Source organism: Theropithecus gelada, chromosome 3 (genome assembly GCF_003255815.1).
Source record: "Theropithecus gelada isolate Dixy chromosome 3, Tgel_1.0, whole genome shotgun sequence".
NCBI classification, from domain to species: Eukaryota; Metazoa; Chordata; class Mammalia; order Primates; family Cercopithecidae; genus Theropithecus; species Theropithecus gelada.
Genome location: NC_037670.1, coordinates 108,691,629 through 108,715,261, shown reverse-complemented (window position 1 = coordinate 108,715,261; position 23,633 = coordinate 108,691,629). Strand labels below are relative to the sequence as shown.

The 23,633-nt window shown below is 38.7% G+C and overlaps 1 protein-coding gene and 1 pseudogene across 2 annotated transcripts in view; both read left to right on the top strand.

Annotated features, from left to right (window-relative positions):
• Nucleotides 1-19,671, top strand: part of PPP1R9A (protein phosphatase 1 regulatory subunit 9A) — a 389,446-nt gene extending 369,775 nt beyond the window's left edge. For both annotated transcript variants that reach the window (XM_025379448.1, XM_025379449.1), the window contains exons 15-20: nt 2,261-2,348; nt 2,447-2,524; nt 12,711-13,023; nt 14,895-15,014; nt 17,244-17,426; nt 18,798-19,671. In XM_025379448.1, coding sequence (XP_025235233.1) covers nt 2,261-2,348; nt 2,447-2,524; nt 12,711-13,023; nt 14,895-15,014; nt 17,244-17,426; nt 18,798-19,010 — 995 coding nt within the window. In that variant the 3' untranslated portion in view covers nt 19,011-19,671. The remainder of the gene's footprint in view (nt 1-2,260; nt 2,349-2,446; nt 2,525-12,710; nt 13,024-14,894; nt 15,015-17,243; nt 17,427-18,797) is intronic.
• On the top strand, nt 5,231-5,325 carry LOC112621987 (annotated as a pseudogene).
• Nucleotides 19,672-23,633: the final 3,962 nt, after the last annotated feature.

Below are 23,633 nucleotides of genomic sequence, written 5' to 3'. Positions count from 1 at the left end.
TAGGATTTAGCAATCAGGAGATCATTTATTATTTGAAAATGAAAACCAGGTTGCCACAGCTTAAAGTTGAGGCACCCAATCTGGGGGCTCAGATGTACAGTTGGTCACAAAGGTCGTATTGGAGAGATTTTTAAAAGCCTAACACAAGCCTTACATAGAGCTAAATAAACAAAAATGTATGTTTCTTTTTTCCTGAAATCATACCAATCTCATGTTGGATTTTATGCAGACTACAAGTTCTTAGTGTGCATTAAAGATGGATTTGATCAATTTAGAATGGGAAAGTACATTATTCCTTATTCTTAACCTCTTCAACCTTATGGAAGCATTCATTTCAGTGTTCCTGGGAACACACTTTGGCAAATGTGTGAGATAAAGATGTGAGGTTGCCTAGCACCAGGCTCTGTGATAGGCAGAATCAGGCTTTTAGTCGTGAGATGTCCAAATAGCTGCAACACTCATAGGTTACAGAGTGTTTTCGTGTACATTGCCTCAGCTGGTCTTCTCACCACTCATTATAACATCTCCTAGCAACCTCTAATTCAGAAAATAATTAGGCAGTCTTCTTTTAACTTGCATATCCTAGCCATTAAAAGTTGCTTTAGGATTGATCTGGAAGAATTTGGCACTTTCTTTTTTTCAGCTTCTATTAAGAAAATTTAAATCTTGGTTTTAAAAAAAAAAAAAAAAAACCATTAATAAAATCACCTTAGAAGGTGTTTGTGCCATGTCTATGTCTGTGAATTTTTTTATGTGATTGTGTCACATCTGTGACAATTCAGTTACCCAAAGAGTAATGATGTAAATATGCATAATAAATATTTGAGGCTTGAAGTAGATTTTTGACACAGACATATTTCTGACCCTTGTATTTCATTATGTACATTTCAGTGAGTTGCTTATTGTAATCTGAGTATCATTAACTAAAAATATGAAAAGCTCATTGCTAAAAACACGTGGAGTATTTGTCAGTGCCCTGTGCTGCTTGAGAGCTTTGAACTAGATTCCTATCCATGAACTGTGTGTGTACTTCATGTTTTTTAAAGGTGTATGTCGATGTGTGTTTAGAAATTTCTCTTGAAGTAAACAAAAATCATGAGCAACACTAACCTGCAAAGTTCAATTGAACACCTTTTTTAAGAGGGCCATTCTTTGCATTCCATACTAAAAAGTTCCTAGAAATTTAAAAAACATTTTAAAAGATAAGAGACAGAAAAACAGACACCAACAGAGAAGTAGGGAGGAAGAGTTTCACACATAAAAAACATAAAATTTAAAACAGCATTTGTTAATCTCCTGAGCTAATTGGATATGCTGAAACATGATGCTGATCAGTATCCTCTGCTGGGTAGTTTGGGTAGAGCCGTATGAGTTGTCTACTCTGAGATAGAACAAGTGCCACCAGTGGAATTGGTTCCCACGTTGACATTGAACTCCATTTGCAAGGCCTGTCTTCCTATTGGCTTTTGGTATCATTTTGAGGGTCCCCATTCCCCAGCAGCTGCTACCTTTGAGAGTCCTAGCAAAACTCTCAAAGAAGCAAAGATCAATCTGCTCTGAACACTGAGGAGATTTTGGCGTCTTCCACATTAAGGGGAACCAGCCAAGTTGTGCTCTAACCTAACTATTAAGAAGGCTCTTTCAAAGATATAAATGTCTTATAGCTGAGCCCCTGCTTAAGAAGTCTCCCCCATGTCCTCCCCTCCTCTGTCCCAGGACTGGCCACAGGGCATTAGCAAAGGAGAGCCCAGAGAAGAAAACTTTGATTCTGACTTTCCCTCTAAATCTCCCAGACTCTCAGAGTTGATATTCTGCACTGGGCTTTGGAGATATGGGAGAAGTGGGCTAGTTTCCTGTTAGAAGGCACTGCAACCCCAAGGCAAGAAAGGAATGGAGAACAGAGCCCAGGCACTTGAAGCCAAGAATTCGGAGCCAGAGAAGGAACAAAAGTCATGCTGGTCCCTACTTTGATGCTGAGGATGATTTGATAGTATTTATTCTCCCTTGTTCATTCCCATGCAGTTGAAGCTAAAACTCTTTGTGATGTATGTTGAGCCTCTATCCTATATAGGACCTCCCCTGCTTAACTGAGAGTTCCTCGATGTAACTGTGTCTCCTAGGTCGTATGATAACGCATCCATTAATTCTTTTACAATTAGGAATTTAGGCAAAGTCCTTAGATTCAGAGATGCATTGACTTTTGAATTGTGACTTTAAAAATAATAATAATTGATCTTTTTCACAAATGTGTATATCCTAGATGATGCCAAAGATCCCAAATCACTAAGGGCATCCAGTTCGTTGGCGGTGCAAGGAGGAAAAATTAAGCAGAAGTTTGTGGATCTGGGGTAAGCACTTTGTGATGTAAAAAGAAAGCCCTCTGTAAAAGGAGGATTGAAAGAGAAAATTTCAACTTCCCCTTTCTGACTGTATGCTGTCATTATAGGGCGCCTTTGCGAAGGAATTCCAACAGGGGAAAGAAATGGAAAGAAAAAGAAGCCAGTAGGTTTTCTGCAGGTAGCAGGTACGGCTGTGTGATTAAGAACACATGTATTTCTATAATTAAACTTTCTGGCTCCCTCTTCCATTGTTAACCAAAATCAGTGGTCAGTGTATTTGAGCTGAAGTGACATGCCAAGAATTGAGATGGAAGAAAAATTGCACAATTAGTTTATATTGGTCTTACTCCAGTTATAGCCTCTGTCTAGCCTTGGGCATATCCATTGGTTCTTAATTGCAGAATTATGGCCACATGAACCATTTCGATAAGTTTTTATCTAAATTCAGCACAAATATATCTTTGTGATACTTCAGACATATCAAATATATTTTATGACACTTCCGATTTTTTGCCTGGCTACCCACAAGGCTAGTGCATTGTGTTAAGTCTAAAAGGATAATCATTTTGCATTTAAGTATCTTGTAGACATTCAAGATTGTCTTGTCCACATGTATGTAGTAGTGACCACCATCTTTTGCTGGACTTGGCTGTTTAATTGATTTTGTGGGCACTATCAACTATGCTTACTCTTCAGTAAAGACCTTCCCATAGAGAGTGAGCTTCGAACAGCATGTTGCCAAATTTTCCCAGTTTTTTTCCTGAGATTATATAATTTTAAGCTGAGGTTTGTATAGGGAGTCAGTAAAGCATCAAGCTCTGAAGTGCAACTGCTTAGGTTTGAATCATGGCTCTCCCACTTACAACTTTTAAGTCCTGGACAAGTGAGTTACCCTCTGTGCCTTCATTTCCTCATGTAAAATGAGAGTAATAACAGTACCTTTTACCTAAGGTCAGTGTAAGGATTTGGAGTTTTCATGTAAAACATTTAAAATGATACTAGGCATGTATTCAAGAATAATAAAGTTAACAATTTGCTGCTATTGCTATTACTATTACCTTATTATTATTCGCAAGTTACAAAGTGGTTTTACGTTTATCACTTAATTTGATCCTCATAAGACTGGGAGGATGCCTGGGCTGGGTGGCTCACGCCTGTAATCCCAGCAGTTTAGGAGGCCAAGACGGGTAGATCACCTGAGGTCAGGAGTTTGAGACCAGCCTGGCCAACGTGGCAAAACGCCATCTCTACCAAAAATACAAAAATTAGCCAGGTGTGGTAGCACACGCCTGTAATTCCAGCTACTTGGGAGGCTGAGGCAGGAGAATTGCTTGAACCCAGGAGGTGGAGGTTTTAGTGAGCCAAGATTACACCACCGTACTCCAGCCTGGGCGATAGAGCAAGACTCTGTCTCAAAAAAAAAAGACTAGGAGAGTAGATAATACCATACTCTATTGATGAAGAACTTCACCTTCATAGAATTTAATTGATTTGCCCAGGGTTATGCAGCAGGTAGTTAATGTTGACCTGGGGCTTGCTCCTCTTGTATAGATGTTTTCCCAACATACTATGCCACCTTCAGTTACTTATGCATCTAATGATGCTTAAATTTCTTTATGAATTTGGAAATAATCTCAATATCAGACTAAGGAAGAAACACTAAGAATAAAAGACTTTAAATCATGCAGGGACCACTTCTTCACTTCATAGGTTGTCTACTGCTGTTTACTTTTTTTTCTCTTTTCTGACATATACATTGGTGAGAAATTGTACCTTCTTCTTGGAATTAAAGGAGCATTAAAGGAACATAATGGGTTGGAGATGAGGAGAGAGAATTCCCAAATTAATTATTTTTGTTAGTGTGGCTTTCCTTTATACTGTACATTGGAAAAGGGTAGAATGCTCTCATAAAGAGGACAAAAATCTCAGGAAAATAAAGGTAAATCTGAGGCTATATGCAACTCGAAAGCAGTTTAATTTTGTGTGGTTCAGGAATGAGAATGGTCTACCTTGTGTGTTAAAATTAAGAATAGAAAAAAAAGGCTGGGCGCGGTGGCTCAAGCCTGTAATCCCAGCACTTTGGGAGGCCGAGACGGGCGGATCACGAGGTCAGGAGATCGAGACCATCCTGGCTAACACGGTGAAACCCCGTCTCTACTAAAAAATACAAAAAACTAGCCAGGCGAGGTGGTGAGCGCCTGTAGTCCCAGCTACTCCGGAGGCTGAGGCAGGAGAATGGCGTAAACCCGGGAGGTGGAGCTTGCAGTGAGCTGAGATCCGACCACTGCACTCCAGTCTGGGTGACAGAGCGAGACTCCGTCTCAAAAAAAAAAAAAAAAAAAAAAAGAATAGAAAAAAAAATCAAACATACTCAGGAAAAAAACAAATAATGAAATCATTTAAGGGAGAAAGAGATGCCTAAATACACGATGGGAGAGAAACTCAGATACTGAAAATGACACTGTCCTTCCTTTAGTCTCTGGGCTTTGAAGACAGTCACTCCCTCTCATCTTTGAGACAACACCTGAGAGGGATGTAAGCACCTGCAGCCAGGAAGGGGAAGGGTGTTTGATGGAATTTTGCCATAGTAGCCAGAGATGATCACCTCCTTGTATAAATCACAAATGAAAGTCAAGTCAATCTTGATCGTGTTGGTGAGTGCCTACTCACCTCACTGTAGGCAAAACCACAGCTTGTCAAGGGCAGGTGGCCATCAGCACACTGCTTCACCACGGCTGATGTCCACTTTGAACCCACATCTAGACTTCTAGATTGGCTGCGTAACTACCGCTGTATTTTTAAAACTCTGGAGTCCCCCTGCTTCAGCAGTCAGAAATTACTGTACTCATACCCACACTACAAACTAGTTTCTAATTAGAATCATGATTTTGATCTTTTGTAGTTCATAAGCGTGATGATTGGGTGTTCACAAGCATGTGTGAGACGGCCTCCCTCAAACCTTGTTATGACATTGGCATATCCAAAAAAAATAAAATCATAGTTTTATAATTATTTGTAATTATAGTAGAATTTTGGCAGGATGGAAAGGAATTCATCTAATTGAAATAGAAGAACAAGGGAAGACGAAGGACACTTTTCTCTTGCAAGAAAAAAAAATTTTGAGCTGTCATAGTAATTGGTTAACACTAATAAAATCTATTGACAGCCTATATTCTTCTGTCTAGATTGATAATGGGTGCAGAACCTTATAAAACCTATCCCAAGAAGAACAGAATTGCTGCCCAGGAGGAGCTTAATCCAATTGAGTTGGATTCTCAGGAACCTGAAAGTTGGTGCGCTGTGAGCACCATCAGCTGCAGGGTCGCACTACGATTGTTGGGGGGGCAACTGGGAATACACTCACCACCCCTGGGAGACTTCCTCAGAAAAAGGAGGGAAGGATGCTTGGGCTGAGTAATGTTACCTTTTAGAGGCATTTCATCCAATTCTTATTAGGCTAAGATTCTGAAAAGATGATTGGTCAGCTATAACCTGTGGCTGTTAGATTTTAAAGAGGCAAGGCTTTCGCTGTTTGGTCTTGATTTTAGTTTTTTCCTCTCTATAAAGAGTTTACCTTTTTGTGTTCCTGTGGATACATAATGACTCAGATACATGCGCGACATGATGCAACTAGAGAAAATGGATGAGGCTAATAATAATAAACAAATAAACCCAACAAAGAAATATGATTTGGTTCCATCCCTTTTCAAATATGTGCTCAGTGGCATTGTCTTTTTTTTTTTTTTTTTTTTTTTTTGGGAGACAGTGTCTCACTCTGTTGCCCAGGCTGGAGTACCGTGGCACAATCACAGCTCATTGTAGCCTTGACCTGGGCTCAAGTGATCCTTGCAGCTCAGCCTTCTGAGTAGCTGGGACTACAGGTGTTTGCCACCATGTCCAGCTTGAAAAAAGAAAAATTGTAGAGGTGGGGTCTTGCTATGTTGCCCAAGCTGTTGTTGAACTCCTGGGCTCAAGCAGTTCTTCCATCTCAGCTTCCCAAAGTGCTAGGATTATAGGCACGAGCCACCACACCCAACCAACATTCTGATTTTAAACAGACAGCATAGCAGATAACGAAAGCAGGAAACATTTAGTTGTCGCAGCTTGTTCACCCCTTAAAATATATACCAAAGGATAAAATAAAATCCTATTCTACATTCTGGAGTAAGTAGCCACTGATGTCTACTTTGGAGCTCTGTAGATAAGTTTCCAGTATAGTCACTGAATGGAAAACTCTGTGAGATGTGTGTGTCTCAGATGGGGCTAGGTGATAGTATGTTGAGAAAATGATAAGAAAAGAGATGGCACTCTTCTATGGAAATGAATTTGCATTCATGTAGAAAGTGTGAACAACAGAAAAAACACTGAGCTGGAATCCAAGGTAGTAGTCCTTACTTTTCCATTAGGCAAGTCTCCAAATTCCTGGAATGTTGGTTTCCTACCAAAATATAAGTGGATTGGGCTAACACTGCATGGCTCTGACTTCCCATTCACCTCTGCATACACTGTCCAGTATGGTTGCCTCTAGTCAGAAAAGGCTAGTCTATATTGGGATATGTGTAGGAGAATAAGGAATGCTGGACTCAAAAGACTTAGTATGAACAAAAACAACATAAAATATCTTATTAATAATTGTATAATATTGATTACATGTCAAAAAATATTTTGGGTTTGGAGGGTAAATGAAATGTATTATTGTTAAAATTATTTTACTTCTTTTTTTTCATGTGGCTACTAGAAAATTCTAGTTTACAATGTGGTTCATTTATATTTCTTTTGGATAATGTTGATCTGTAGGATTCCATGAAAGACAAATCTTCCTTTAATTTCTACCCCATTATTCAGTTGGTCTGTGAGTGAGCACATATTCATTTATTATTTTCTTACTTATTTGTATTATATTCGTTATTCCAAAATAATTTGTTTACATACAAAAGTACATATGCTACAACAATATAATATATTAAAAAATAAATTGAATAGGGAAAAGTTAGATTAAAAACCCACTTAAAATGCAACATCTTCAATAACATCTTCATAGTAAGTGTAACAGTGACTTTCCAGTCAAAGCCAAAAACACAATGTCAATGTGGTTAAAAGCCTGGGTTGAAATCCCAACTCTGCCACTTACTTCTTGGACAGGTTACTTAACTTTCTGTACCTCGGTTTTCTCATCTGTAAAATGGAGACGTAGACGCACACACACACACACACACACAGACACAGACACACACCCCTCGCACACCTCTTCATGTTATTAGGAGGATTAAAATGGTCACATTTAAGTACATTTCAAATCCTTAAATAAAAATGGCTATTGTTTTCATTGTTTATCTTTAAAACAGGTTTGATGGGAAGGATACAAAACAATATTCTTCTTGTATATTTGGCTGGCAGTCTTGTTCATCCAAGGATGACTTTTGTTATATCTTGAAGAATGAATGGGTTATATGAATTATACTTCAGGCAGTCCTTCATAGGCTATTTCTCTCAAAGAGGCTTTAGATAAATCATGGCATGACAGTGAGTTTGAAATTATATCCTATGACAAGTACCTGGAGGGTCCGCTTTGCTCTGTTGCTGAGTAAGAGCAAAACCCCTGCTTAAGAATCATCTGAGCTGGCTGGAAACACACCTTTTAGAAGAATTGATGGAGATGAGCACATGTGTGTGAGTTAAAAAAACACCTCATCTCTGCCTAAGCCTGGCCCAGTGAATGTAGTCATTTTCATGGAGACCTTTGAGTAATGGCAGCTTAGCCCTAGTAGATTGGACTTATTCCCCATAACTATCTGGCCGATTTTTAACTGCATTTATCAATTTAATATTCAGTTTTCTTTTTAAGTACAGTATTTCAAATGCCTGAACCCTGACAAACTTACATTCTTGACAGGCAAACACTTTTCCATACTTAAAAAAATCTCTTGAAAATCTAATAAGTTAATATTTAACTGTAGTGACTCTAAACATCCCAGTATAGTTATCAAAGTGCTTAATATATTTGTGTCTTAAAAACTCAAATTTAAAATGAGTTTAGATCATTAAAATGAGTTTAGCATTTTAAGATAGAATCAGTGGACACATTTCTCTTTCAGATTTCTATTCATACAAATTTTCTTAAACACCTAAGCAATGTATCTGTTATTCTTAAACTTAGCATTTCCATTTTGATAGTGTGGATTTTATCTATGTGATCCTCTTCTATTTCATTTTAAACCTTTCTAGTATGGGGAAGACTTACTAAGGGAATAGTTTCACCATCTCAAATGATTCAAGGTTGAACACTACAGTGACCATCTCAGATGGACTGTTATTTATTGATTAGAAATTTATATCAGAACTTAGGATCTGGGAGCAGGATATGTCTGAGTAGGGGCCAGGGGTTGGCCCTGAACTGTAGATGGACATGTTTCTCACAGCTGTTATCCATTAGGGTCTCTGGATCCCATTTAGATGAGGCTCGCTTTACAACCTCAAACTCCTTGGTGGATGTTAGAACCTTATAGAATTGCATCATTTGATTTAGGTAAACACAAGTCTGCAACCCTCCCTTTGGTTGCAGCTAACTTTCATCAATTAACTTCCTTTACTCCTGCCTTAAATTCTATATTTCTGTTATACTTCATCTCTTCTGGCAGTTTCTGAACTCGTAATGATATTTTGATGACATCCAGTTAGATGCTGAATACTTCACACACCTGTATTCAAAGTTAAAGTAACAACAACAAAGATCACCTTGGAATGTTTAGCTGGCAATTTAATTTTGGGGTGCCAGTCCCAGGATACACTGGATTCAAAATATATGTAAATGAGTTCATTACTTGTAAGAGATATTACATAAACCATTTAAATGCCAGGAAACAGCTACCCCTGAAATGGTATATTTGGATTATGAACTCTGAATTTGAAGTCATTCTTTCTCCCAGTTCCTAGAAGTGACTTATGATTCTCTTTTTTCCAAAAATGATAGCAAGCCATTAAATTACAGCTAAAAAAGAAGGTGAAGGGAATATAGACTATTTACCTATTTAGATCCTCTGGAAAAATTATTGTCAGATTCATCAAGAGTTCATTTCTGCCGATCGCGATTTTGGGGAGAAAGGAAGGTGAAAAGGAAAGAAAAGGAAGGAGGGAAGGAGGGAGGGAGGGAGGGAGGGAGGGAAGGAAGGAAGGAAGGAAGGAAGGAGAAAGGGAGGAAACAAATAAGGAAAGAAGGATTTTGTGTTATTCCTAATGGATTTCTCCCACAAAGTGAAATAGACTATAAGAATGATCAACATAGAATAACTGCTCCCAAACCCTTTCTGATTCTATCGTGGGCCCAAGAGTTCAATTTATTCAGAAGGAAATTGACATTTATTTTAGAAAGTGTGTCTGCTAAACTGATAGATCTGTAATTTTAAAGTAAAAATTTCCTTTTTCAAATAAATGTTCTCTAGGTCCAAGAAATGAAAGCATACCACTCACTGTTCAGTTCTTTAAGGATACTTGCAAGTACCCAGGGATTATATCAGTTCATGGAGTTTTGAAATCACAGATATACACAGAGGAATGAGAGATACAGGATACAGCTTCAGCAGGGACACAGCCAAGCCTCGTGGGAAACTGAAAAATATTCTTCAAAATATCCATGAATCTGGTGGTTTGCCACTGTGGAGACATAGGTGTCTTCTCAGAAGTGGCCTCTCATTGCCTTCTTCCTGGCTCTTCCTCCTTCCTGTCTATTAACTTGGTGTGCAAAGCTGGGGAAAGAAAGCCTCTGGGTATCCCCAGAGGCCCAGCTTCCATGATCTCCTTCACCACACATGTAAGAACCACATGGCCTCAAGACCCTCCTCAGTGCTGGGTACACGGGTCCATGTGGACTTATTAGTCTTGAATATTTTTCTGACAGTGAAAATGTTGTTGTGAAAGAGTTTAATTAGATGTGACCTTCAGATTTTTTTTCAAATGTTGCTTGGACAGGATGTGGACTACCGAAAGTCCTTTTCAAATAAAGCAACAGATTGACCACAAGTAGAAAACAATTGTTATTTTCTCCCTATTTGTTTTTAAAGATAATAGTGATTGTTCTAAAAACATTGTTACAAAGGCTGTACACTGGGAGTAGGACAAGATTATCATGCTGTCATTAATCATGGCCTATTTATAAACTTTAAAACAACATCCATATATTTAAGCACTACTATACTTTATTGCAATTGTGGATGAAACTCTTAAAAATTCTCTTGATTCAGAAATCTATAACCAGAGGGGATAATGATCATCAGGTCCAGTTCTTCCTCAGAGATACCCAATTATAAGAGTATGGGACTGCAGAGAAAATATTTGTATGTTTCTGCACAGCTAGAGCTTTCTAGGCATTTTTACTAGAATGTGGAATCTAAGCTAAAAAAACAAGCCTCGGAAAATAAATTATGAGGCCGAGTATGGTGATTCACACCTGTAATCCTAGCACTTTGGGAGGCCAAGGCAGGAGTTCAATAGCATAATAAACCCCTATCTCTACAAAAAATAAAAAAGTTAGCCAGGCACGATGGTGCATACCTGTAAGTCCTAGCTACTCTGGAAGCTGAGGTGTGAAGATTGCTTGAGCCCAGGAGGTTGAGGCTGCAGGGAGCCTTGATTGTGCCATTGCACTCTAGCCTGGGTGACAGAGCGAGACCCTGTCTCAAAAAAAAAAAAAAAAAGAGGAAACAGAAGTTGAATTGTGAGTGCGTAGATAGTGAGAACTCCAGAGAGGTTTACCTCGGCAGAGGTGATGTGGTGACATTTAAGGAGGCTGAGTGGAAGAGGGGGATGAGACCAGCTACATGGAGACATTCCCAGAGTTGTGAAGATGGAGCCACTGGTCATATCTTTCCCTAGAGACACATGTTTACATCCCAAAGGGTCAGAGCCCAAGATCCTTCCCAAGTTGAATTTACACTAAGGAGATCAGATTTCTGCCTCCACCCTCCCCAGAGGCCGCAGAGGGAACAGCTTTCCCTCTCCTATATAATCATCCAGATTCATATTTTTGGAGTGCCTCACCTAGAGTGTAGACCATGTGTAGGATGACATCTGGTTCGCCCAGCATGCTGATCTCAATATTTTATCAGAACCTCACTGACTTCTTCATTCTCTTTAGTTATCAGTCTTATAGTCCCTTTACATTTTTACCTTGCTTTACAGTTTACAAGATGCTTTTACATTCATGTCCCATTTGATTCTCACAATAATACTTGGAAATAAATGGGAATTGTTAGGTGTTATACTATTTATATAAACTGGAAATACATTTCAAAATATATTTGAAATGAGATGTAAGAAGACTGAAATTCAGTATACATGTGGTGGGACAGAAGTTGTCTGGCTGTGGTGTTCAGGCACTTTTAATTGAAAGGGAATCTGTTTTGTCGTGATATCAGCAGCTATCAAATAATAGGCATTCCATTAAATGGCAAGGCTGACCTCTTCCAAGATGCACATAAACTGCTGCCCATTCCTACTTTGGTTTCTGATAGTTATTTTTTTCTCTTAACCAAAAGATAATTACAAATACGAAAGAACCTACATTAAGACAAAAAAAATCTGTTTTCAAACTGTGTTCCTCAAATGCCTTTGAATCCTTTAAATGTTAAACAGTAAACATAGACCTTTGACAGTTTTTGAAGCACTTTCACATATTGTCTCATTTAATTCTTAACAAACACAATGAGATACATAAAAATATCCACCTTTTACAGATGGAGAACTAAAGGCCAAGAGAAGGCCTGAGACCATGTACTTAGGAGGTGGTGAACCCTGGCCCTCCAAGTGGGAGATGAGGACTTCAGATCTCCTACTCCTCCTGCGAAAAGGCACTAAGATTCTGGTGAAAAACCAATAAACTGTGTATTCTACCTAAAGCATTATGAACCCTGAAATTTCTAAATCATTTAAATATATCATTTTCTTAAGTCTCAGACCCTTGGGAACACAAGTCCAGTGGAAGACAGGAAAGAATACTGCTTATGAGCTAATGTCCCTAGCTGTGAGGCATGTCACCCAGATAAAGGAAATGCTGTGGTGATTAACCTAATAGCAGTTCCTAAAAGACTGTGCCCCTCCCTGATTATAATTCATCCACATACACTTATTAGGCACATTTTATAAAAATTCACCATGGCAATAACAATATGAAAATGTTGATCGTTGTCACAGAATCCATTTAGAGGCAAAAAGATAACTATTAAGATTAGTGTCGTATTCAAAAGTGCAAAATTTTTACTCTGTTGAGTAGAACAGTGTCTCAAATTCTTACTTCAAACTATATTCAGAGTCCTTTGGTTCAGTAAGTCTTTTATCTGCCCTTTCTTATCTAACACACCCATTCTTTTCACAAAACAGGATCTTCAGAGGCAGACTGGAAAACTGGACACCCAAGCCACGTTCAACAGCTCAGACCTCCACTCGTTCCCCTTGCATGCCTTTTTCATGGTTTAATGACAGCCGGAAAGGATCCTATTCCTTCAGGAACCTGCCTGCACCTACAAGTTCCCTTCAGCCTTCTCCTGAGACTCTAATTTCAGATAAAAAGGGGTCTAAGGTAGAAAACACATGGATTACAAAAGCAAACAAGAGAAACCCAAATCCCTCCTCTTCTTCAATCTTTGGAAGGCATTCTCAACTTATGTCTGTAGTCTGGATCCAAGAAACCAATGTAATAACACTGCAATAAACAATGCATGGTATTTCTTGTGTGGGGAAAAGAAAGCCTCATTTAACCATCACCTTCTTTAATACTGTTTCATTCTAGATTGTACGTTACTCTTTGATTTGCCTATCTTTTCACATATTGCTATTTAATCTCAGTTTGACAGTTAAGCCATGCTGGGAAGGATGCATTTGAATCATAGAACAGAGTGATATATCTGTTTACCCAGTATTCTACTTTAAATTTCATTACTAAACTATTTCACTGTGCTTCAAGATTTACTGAAAAGCAAATAAATTTGAGACTGAATATGTGCTCAGTACATCTAAGTGAAACTCTTTAAAACAAACCAATGCTGACATAGCACCCTTACTTATTTCCTCTTTTAATATCAAACTTCTATGTTGAACAACTGCTGTATAATTCTGTCACCAAAGTTCTTTAACAGAATTAGGAAATATATGCATGGGTGTTACTCGTTTTTAAATGCATGATGATTATTTCCAGCATGACACTGCAAACCTTATCTAACATTTTGTTGAAACACATATGGTGGCTAACTTTCACACGTTGTTTGGTCTCCTTTTATCTGTGTTCGCTTTTCTTTCTCAAACCGAAACATGTGGTTAATGTTACTTGAATTTAATTCTTTTCAATTTCAATTTAAATCTTTTCAACAGCTCAAAGGGTTTTGACTGGGGTACCAAATGGTAATGTTCATGTTAAATGTCCTGCTGCTTAAATGTTCTGCTGGCCTAGCTCGGTGTGCTCTAACCTAGACTTCTTTTCTGAAGTTTTAGCAAACTTTGGAGTTTGTTCGGTACTGAAGTCTCCAGCCTCTGGCATGGTATTTATTTTTGATAACCAACTAAACCCAATATAAAGGAACCTAGTGGAAAACTAACAGCCCAATTCCTAAGGAAATGGAATAGAAACAAGATGGTGTTGGTCAAGTGCTTAGAGTTCCTGGAAATCCAGCCATTTTAGAGTTACTAGCAAAGGAAGTTTTGACAGCAGCACATCACTTTGGTCTTGAAACATTTTCAGTATTGGAACTGAGGCATCTAAATGCTATTCAAAGAATTCCACCATTATCTTGCACTGTAGAGACTCCAGATTTGGTTAAAAATGTTTTTACAAGTGCAGCTACGTAGTCATTGTTGTTTGATTTTCATATCCACTGAACATTTTAATGAAGTTCTGGGGAAGCTTTATACACTCCCACCTTCCCCACCCCCAGGTGATTATTTGGAAACCTGTGTCTGTGCTGTGTGGCAGCCTCCCTGATGCTCTGCTGGTGCTGTGAGAGAGTTGTATTTCAGCATGTAACTACTAGGGTATTGTCAGACTGTGACCTCCCCCAGAACTCATCATCTTGAAGGGTACATCCAGGAGAGGATCTGCCATTTCTCATAGTATTTATCACAGCCAACAATAAGCGATCCTTCCCAGGGGGTGCTCTAGCTACCTTTCTAATATGAATTGCCATCTGTTCCTAATAACTCAGCCTCTCCACACCATCTTGTATTTTTACTTACACTGTTACTCATCACGATTAGGGTCAAAGAAGATAGGCTTATTAATATTATTCCTCTGAGCAGTTGCAGAGGATAATGAATTCTGTACCCTTGAAGAGAGATTGAAGAATCATTTCTCTAAAACATCTATCCTTTCATCACATGAAGAAAGCACCCAGAATTCCCTCAACCGCACAAGGTGCAGCATTCTCAACCGCTGTCCCGTTAAAGGTCATCACCAAATCATACATGAATTTCTGCTAAGATGGTTTAAAAGAGCCTTTTTAGAACTTGCAGAAACACCTACCTCTTGCTCACTCACTGCACTCATGTAACACTGAGCTTCATTTATTTTTACAGAATTTTACCTTCAATGATGACTTCAGTCCCAGCAGTACCAGTTCAGCAGACCTCAGCGGCTTAGGAGCAGAACCTAAAACACCAGGGCTCTCTCAGTCCTTAGCACTGTCATCAGATGAGGTACTTTCATGGCACTGTGACAGAACTGCTTTGTCAAATGTGACATTTTACCCATGAACCATCACCAGGAAAATGTTTTTAGAGTAGATCTTGCATAGAAATCATCAAGACTGTGGTTTATATTTAATATGAAGTCTTCAGGATTTCTCTCCCTCCCTTTCTCAACATAAAAGCAAAATCTTGTTCTTAAGCTTTCCAGGGGCCCCTTTTACATGTATATGTAAACACACATGATGGGGAGGCTGGGCAGTGCAGAGTTAAACATGGGGGAACAGCTCAGAAATCACATCGAAGTTTACGAATTACTCCTTCCTTTTTTTTCCTTGCCTCCTCCTACAACCACCCTCACTCAAAGATTCTGATACTTTCTCTGACTAGGTTGAGGTCTCTGATTGAGAATCATTGCAGTAGACAGAGATAGTTTTGATAAAGAGGGAAAATAGCATGAGAACCATTTATTTAGAAGCAAGGGTCAAAATTAGTATTACTACAAATTATCAGGAGATAAATGTGCGCGAGAGAGTCAGGAAGTGAGGTTAGTGATTTAGTTCCTTGAAAAACGGGGGGAGGACAGAAAGCACCGTAAATAAAGATATTTTTGCTCTAAATGTTTGTTCTTACTATTTCTTTGTAACATGATTTTTGATTCATAAAACTTTTTTTTTTTCTCGTAAGCTTTTCTGCCCGTATTCTTCAAGTTTGGTGCAATTTTCGTTTTATTAAAACTATGTACTATGTATGTTGTGTCTCCTGTTTCTGTAACACTTTTCGTCTTGATTCTTTTATCGCTCCCTCGCTCAGAGCCTGGATATGATAGATGACGAGGTGAGCTATCAGTGGGCTGTGTGTGATGGCTTGTGTGCTATTGTTTGAATGTGCTTTTTCTTTCTTTGGAGATGGCTGAAAAATGAGACAATACAAGAATACCTTTCTCTGTAGTGAAGGGTTTCCTTGTGTTAAATAGCTTTACTCTCTGCCCTTGTCATATCTTAGTTTAAAAGATGTTCCTAAGTTAAGAGAATCTCCGCATTGCACCTCCAGAGTTCCTTGATTTATCTTCCATCACCATTACATTGACATGGTCCATTCTTTTTCCTCCTCTTTGCCTTCATCTCAGCTTACCGCATCCCTTCTTCTGTGTTCCCTTTATGGGTCACCAAGGTGACTCCTGTCTTTCCTCCAAGACCTATCATCACCTTCATCTCCTCTCAGCTTAGTGGGTCTAGGAACCAACCTGTCCTTTTGCACTATTAAAAGGAATATTCTGCAGTGGACAGAGCCAGAAATTTGGAATAAACTCCTAACTGTTGAGCTCTACCACTTACTAACTGTGTGATCTTGAACAGATCACATAGACTTCCTCAGCCTCAGTTTCCTCATTTCTTTTTTTTTTTTTTTTTTAAACAGTCTCACTCTGTTGCCCAGGCTAGAGTGCAGTGGCACAATCTTGGTTCACTGCAACCTCCGCCTCCCAGGTTCAAGCGATTCTCCTGCCTCAGCCTCTTGAATAACTGGGATTACAGGCATGTGCCACTACACCCAGCTAATTTTTGTATTTTTAGTAGAGAGGGGTTTTCGACATGTTGGCCAGGCTGGTCTCGAACTTCTGGCCTCAAGTGATCCACCCACTTCAGCCTCCCAGAGTGCTGGGATTACAGATGTGAGCCACCGTGCCCAACCGTTTCCTCATTTCTTAAAAGTAATTATGGATATTATCTGCCCTACCTTCTTCACAGTTTGCTTGCTGCTCGAATGAAATAATGGTTGTGAAACTTCCCCTAAGAAGGCTTGAGAGCTTAATGCTCTCCTCTCCCAAGTGAAAGATACCTCAGTATTTGTTAATATATTTTTACAAAATTCCAGTGTCTTATTGGAGGATAAGTGATGCACTGCATATAGAGATTTATGAAATATTTATTTTCTACCTCTTATAATCTGTCCAGACTATTTTGATGTAAAAGCTTGCAAAATTAGTGTATTTTCTTCTATATTAAACTTCCTACATGAATAATGCTGCTTTTTTATTATGGGGGAATTTCTAAACTTCCAAAAACATAAGAACATATAGGTAATAAGTATTTTTTCTACCACCATTAGAACCATTAGCTTATCATATTTTGGTTTAAACATAAGTGTGGCTCTCATAGGTTAAGAAATTCCTTCTGATAGCATAATATGAGCCATAGTATCTTGGTCCTTTAACAACACTACGTAACATTCCTATCTCAGATCCTTGATGATGGACAGTCTCCCAAACACAGTCAGTGTCAGAATCGGGCCGTTCAGGAATGGAGTGTGCAGCAGGTTTCTCACTGGTTAATGAGCCTAAATCTGGAGCAGTATGTATCTGAATTCAGTGCCCAAAACATCACTGGAGAGCAGCTCCTGCAGTTGGATGGAAATAAACTTAAGGTAAAGAATTATATGTCTGTGTTAGGTTACCAAGTATAACTTGTATTACTCAAAGCACCTAAAATGTTTTCATTAGATAAGAGCACTCTGCATATCTGAGAGGTAATTCTCATCAACATTCAGCAGAAAGGATGTTGAATTCTTTCTGAGTAGTAAATGAAGTTTCAGAAAGTCCATCAGGGGTTCTAAATTAAATGGTAGGCTGCTGATTAGAAGAGCGAGGGACCCACTCCATTGCTTCCACCTGGCAACACATGGTCCATATATTAACTCTCCTTCCTTCTGATGTAGTGTGAGTTTTAATCATGGCCACTGTGGACTTTTTCATCACGTTAGAATTAAGACCCAGATCCACGACTCTTCTTTTCCTTGTTCATTTCTCCTTCACCTCCACTCTTCCTTACACACCACTCCCAAACTGGGATGATGTTTTCCCCAGAAGTTTTTTTCTCCAAGTATGTACACACATCTTCCCTCCCCTCCATGGCACTTTCATTTCCACTTGTCCGGTCCATCTCCCTTAGAGACCAAGGTGGCATCCATTCCTTTGGGAAAGGGAGAAAGGAGCTTACAGCCAACTCCATGTAACCGCAAGCTCCATGCCCCCGCCTCAGCCCCCTGCTGGGCTGACGGGCAGATGAGTATCTCTTGACAGTCTTGAAAAGGTTAGAGATCAATCAATAGCTTGTGAATATGAAGGCCCCATTGACAAGGCTGTCCCTGTTGGGGAGATAGATAGATGCATCCTGCTGTTGATTCTGAAGGTCACGAAACATTTAAAGTACATAAGCAACTCCCCTTATTCTGAATTCTAAGTTCATCGAGCAACCTCCTCATTATAATCAAGCTTCCTTTATAGGTCTACCTACAGGGAAAGAATGGTTAGTCATGCTGACACGAGCATTCTGGCCCCAAAGACACTTTTGGTTCTCATTGTAATGAAAACATTGGCAGAAAGGAAGCTGTTTCAATTCTTCTTGCCCTTCTTGGAGCCCTCTGTGACAGCAGGTGTTCACTCCTATGCTTTGAAAATATTGATGAGTTTAGCAATACCTTTACCTATAAATGTCTACAGCCCAAAGGTTGGAGAAGTAGAATTGTGCCTTTTTTCCATTCATTCACCCATTAATTACTAATTTGGAAAGCATTTAATTAATGAGCTTTAGGGTATACTTTGCAAGGGACTTCAAAGAACAAAAGAAAAAGGGTAGCCCCCAGTGTGTTAATTTTTAACAAATGTAACTAGCTCTTCCTCTTTTCTTATCTCTTTTATGTTTGAATTAGTTTACAAACTTGAACATATGGTATATTAACATCATCAGAGGGCTCACTGGTTTTCAAATTCAGTTTGTGTGTGTGTTTCCTTCTTAGGCTCTTGGAATGACAGCATCCCAGGACCGAGCAGTGGTCAAAAAGAAACTCAAGGAAATGAAGATGTCTCTAGAGAAGGCTCGGAAGGCCCAAGAGAAAATGGAAAAACAAAGAGAAAAGCTAAGGAGAAAGGAACAAGAGCAAATGCAGAGGAAGTCCAAAAAGACAGAAAAGATGACGTCAACTGCAGCCGACGGTGCTGGTGAGCAGTAACACATACCCTCTTACTGAAGATGGAGATTATCCAAGAGAAGTCCCCACCTCTTCCTGCCCTGCTCTCCTCCAGAGGATGAAGAAGAAACTAAGTGATAAGGGTAATGCGGCTCTAGGCCGGCTGAGGAACCGTGTGTTGAATAACTGCATTTTCTGCAATAGAAGGCACTCTTAATTTTAACTACTGACATAGTCCCAAGCCACCTTTGATTTATTAACAAACCAGACATTTCATTTAAGTAGCTGTGTTTTGCTCTTCTCTAACTTAGCAACATCTTGTGTTGTGTTGGGTGTGTTTTGTCACTTGGAGAACTAGCTTGACCCCACCCAACAAGAGCATGATACACCCTGGTGTTGTTGATGGAGCACTGTGAATTTTCAGTTTGGGATCCTGAAATGGCAATTGCACTTGTCTGCATGGCAGAGAGCACCCTGCCATGAGATCTGGACCAGTACTTCTAGGGCTGCAAAACTTACTCCAGTGTGTGGGAAAGATTCACTCTTAATTCTGAGTCTGGACAGTAAGACCACCCTGCTGTGGAAACATGGATGCTCTGCTCCATAGTTACCTACTAAGGGAAAAGGCAAGCAAGCCATTCTGCTTGCTAGGCATCAAAAAGAAAGAAAAGAAATTATAGCTATTTGTTAACCACTGAAAAAAGCAAAAGCCTTAAGATTGTGTATGTGAGTATTACCTTAGGTTCTGAGAGTAATATTTATCCTCTAGATATAGCTGAACACGAAAGAAAAAAATCAGACATTAATGCAGCCATGGGGTATTGGGATCTGTTGACCTTGCTACTGTTGTGTGTTCAGCATCTCAGCAACACTGGCAAATACAACACAGTTCCCCTTCCCCCCACCCAACCCAAGAAATTGAACAGGAAATTGATTTTTAAGGAAACCACCATTTTCAGGTTTCCTCTCCTGGGGAACATTCTGGCTGGTCTTCAGCCTGTCTATGTCACAATCAGGAACTCATCACATAGTTTCTACTCAAGATTTCCCAGGTGGGCTCAGTTAGTGTTTTAACAAATGTACTTTTAAGAAAAGTAGAAATACCAGTTTGAGGAAATTTAGATTTGAATAATATTCAACTGGAGAACCAATTTTTTTTTTAGTACAAAGAATATTCCTATAAAGAAGAACTGTCAGTTAACATTTTAGGGAGATTTTGAATGGTTTTTCTGAGCCATTCCTTTCCATACTTTAAAGATTTCCAATTTTACATAAAAAGTTTGTTTAAGGCAGTGCATAGGATACACTTTAGTAGTGGAGGAACTTATACTAATTTTAAGCCAGTATTAAGGATTTCTGTATTTCACCAAACTAAGTCCTAAGTGCAGGAGACTGGGGCAGAAGAAGGAGAAAATAAACTCGTTTTGAGAAGTTTCGTGTGATGAGGGTTTTTTGGGTTTTTGTAGTTTATGCTCATGTATCTGGTTCTCTTTGCTGCATTGACTCTAAACTGAGGTTACCCACTTTCCAAAGGACAAGTTTCAACATAAGACTTGAGGCCACATGAGTTCTTGGACAGTATTTTACTTCTTTTACTTTATGGGAATCTCTGCTCCGTTCCCAGCATCATCGTATCTTCCACTGGAAGTATTCCATATGCAGGGCCTGGGCAAGGCTTTTGAGTGTAACAGATTAAGGGAACTCCCTTATAGCCCCATCTTGTATTTTAATAACAGTGTGATTTTTTTCTTTAAAAAAATTATTTTTGCTTATCTGAAAATCTGAATTCGGAAATTATCTAAACTAGACATTTTTAATTCTGTTCTACCCCCAAGGCCTGTTTTCTTTTCATTGCCAGAGTATTGTCTGTTATGCTTCAGCTGTTTTGTCATTAGGTACAGACCATTCATTCAAGCCTCAGAAACGTTAACATGAAGTAACATTGTGTTTTACAGTTATCAAAGTCACCATTACGTTTTTCTGTCTGTCTTCATTTGGGGTATGATAATGAAACTGCCATTTTGGATACTCTATTAATATCTTGAGATGTCTGGTGCTTTGTCATTTATTAACATCATGAGAAATAAGAAGCCACTTCTTAAGCGATAAAATTTGGCAAAATTTTCTAATACTAAAACACTAAATTAGAAAAAATCTGGTAATATTAGTGCTTGCTATTGTAAATTTTTGCCATTTTTGCTTATCTTTGGGAAAAAAGTGGCCTGGATCACACTGGAAATTTCACTGTATTCAAGAGTAGAGATAGAAGGATGATTATCTTAAGTTATGTTTACACTTTGGTAATATTTGAAAATGGATGTATATACTGGAAATGTCTATAAGTGTCTTGTTTTTGCACCTAATTTATGATCTATTATATTGCATTTTCTTAAATGTCTTAGAAGTATTTTTCTTTATAACTTTGTTTGTACATTGAATGTTTAGATCAGTGTCCAACTGACAATGTTATAAATCAAATTCTTATTCCTTAAATCATTTAGTATTATAACTATTTTGATTTTTTAGTTAAATTATAGTAATTTTAGTCCTAAATGAGTTATTTTAGCATTACCACTTAAAACAGATGAAATTGTAAAAGTCACTTGGTTTGATTGCCCCACAAAGCATAAGATATAAACTGATGAAGGGTATGAAAACAAAGTGAAAGACCTCAGATCTTGTGCACATTTTGTTTTCCTATTATTTCTTTTATTGACTGTAGTGCATGATACCTAATCGAGGCTCCAATGTCTTGCACAATTCCTACTTTAATGCTAGTGGTTTTCACTGTCCTTACAATTTAATACAGAATTGTTACTTCATCAACCTTAAACACTTTGCAGTTTTTTATTATCAGAAAATGAACAAAAAAGGGAATATCTGGATGCTATGAACTGTGTTCCCTAAAGAAGAGCTCAGTATGATTCTAACAATAGCCAAAAGTGTTTTGGGGTATAGGTTATGCTTTGCTGGGAGGGAGTGTGTGGCGAAGAGGCCAAGCTGCAGACAGAAAGCATTGTATGAGCTGTATCTGGGTCAGAGTTTTCCATTAAAGGATGTTAGTTTTATAACAGATTACTTTGTTTAAGACCATCTCCCTTCAAGTAACTCACAGTTTATGTAATACTTATTCTTTTTTTTTGCCTGAATCAGGAATTTACTGCAGAATGTTAAGTTAGGGAAGAAACCTCATTTCATCCATTCTAACATTCCTGATGAAGTCCCCCTTTAGTTTCATGACAATAAAGCTGCACTGTGGCTGTCATCCTTTAGCTGGGATTGACATTGATTTCACACCCTCAACATCACACAAACTTTTTTAACCCACAGCAGTTCATGATTGCAGTATGATAGGTGCTAAAGCCAAACTCAGCTTTCAACTGGCACAAAATGGGACTGTCTACCTTTTGCTCCATTGTTGTTGGAAACAAAGTGGCAAGAGGGAAAATGAGGAACCAGATTTACCTTTGCCGCTATCTGTGACACTGTAGTCATCCCTAGCCTGACATCTTAAAATATCCCAGACCCAAGCTACAAAAATGGTCACAGGTGGTTTGATCTAGCATCTCTGCCGTTAGAGTTTCTGCTGAAGACAAACTCGTCTGGGTTCGTTGTGCACCAGAATTAACATGTGCTTGAAAATTGCATTTTGTAAAAAGGAAATAAAAGTTTCCATTTATATAGATACTCTGATTCATGTTTAAGTGTTAAAGGTTATGCAGACTAAACTTCAAGAGGAGATCCAGTGTTTAACAGTAGTGTTCTAGAGGATTCTAAAGGAAGCTGTCCCAGCAACCCTGAGAGAACCATCTACACTTTGGATATGTTGTAGCCCCATCATTACACTGAGATATTTCCATTTGAGTAACTAAAGGTACTCCTGACAGAGCTGGAGATGAGGGACACTTTGGTGGACAGTGGTCACTAGGGTTCACATCACCTACTTAATGCAAAGACCTTAGTGGTCTCAGAACGAAAAGGTAAAATGGAAGAGAAAAGCACAGTTCTTTTCTATCTTTTAAAATTTACTTTTTATCAAGGATGTACCTGTACACTATTCTAAAGCTAAGCATTTAAGGATAAAGTCCAGAAATAAAATGTCCGTATTTTCTTTTTTTTTTTTTTTTTTTTTTCTGTCATCTGTCACCCAGACTGGACTGCAGTGTCTTACTGCAGCCTCAAACTCCTGGGCTCAAGTGATCCTCCTGCTTCAGCTTCCCAAGTAGCTGGGACTACAGGCGTGTGCTACCACCCCCAGCCAAAACATCCATATTTTCTATTAGAATCGTTTACATTATGATGGGGGGTGGGAAGCTGGGGGAGGGTTGTACATTCCCAAAGAAAGCAGGGTTATAGGAAATCTGAATGTGCTTCAGTGATTCACTCCTGAAAAGCAGCCTGGGTATGTTGGCAGATTTTGTTTGCATTTGTCTTGCATATTTAAAGTCTCAGGAAATCTAGTCTTGGTCCAAAACACTGGAGAAAAAAATAACACCAGACAAAACACATTTGAGTAACTTGAAGTAGCGGCATAGAATAGGCCCAACTAAGAAGTTGGAGGGGCAAAGAGAAAGCCGACAGAATCCGCTTCTCCTGGTAAGTGAAAGCAACAAGTTCTATTTATGGTAGACAGAGGGTCCTTATTTGCTCGTGCATGGTGTCTAT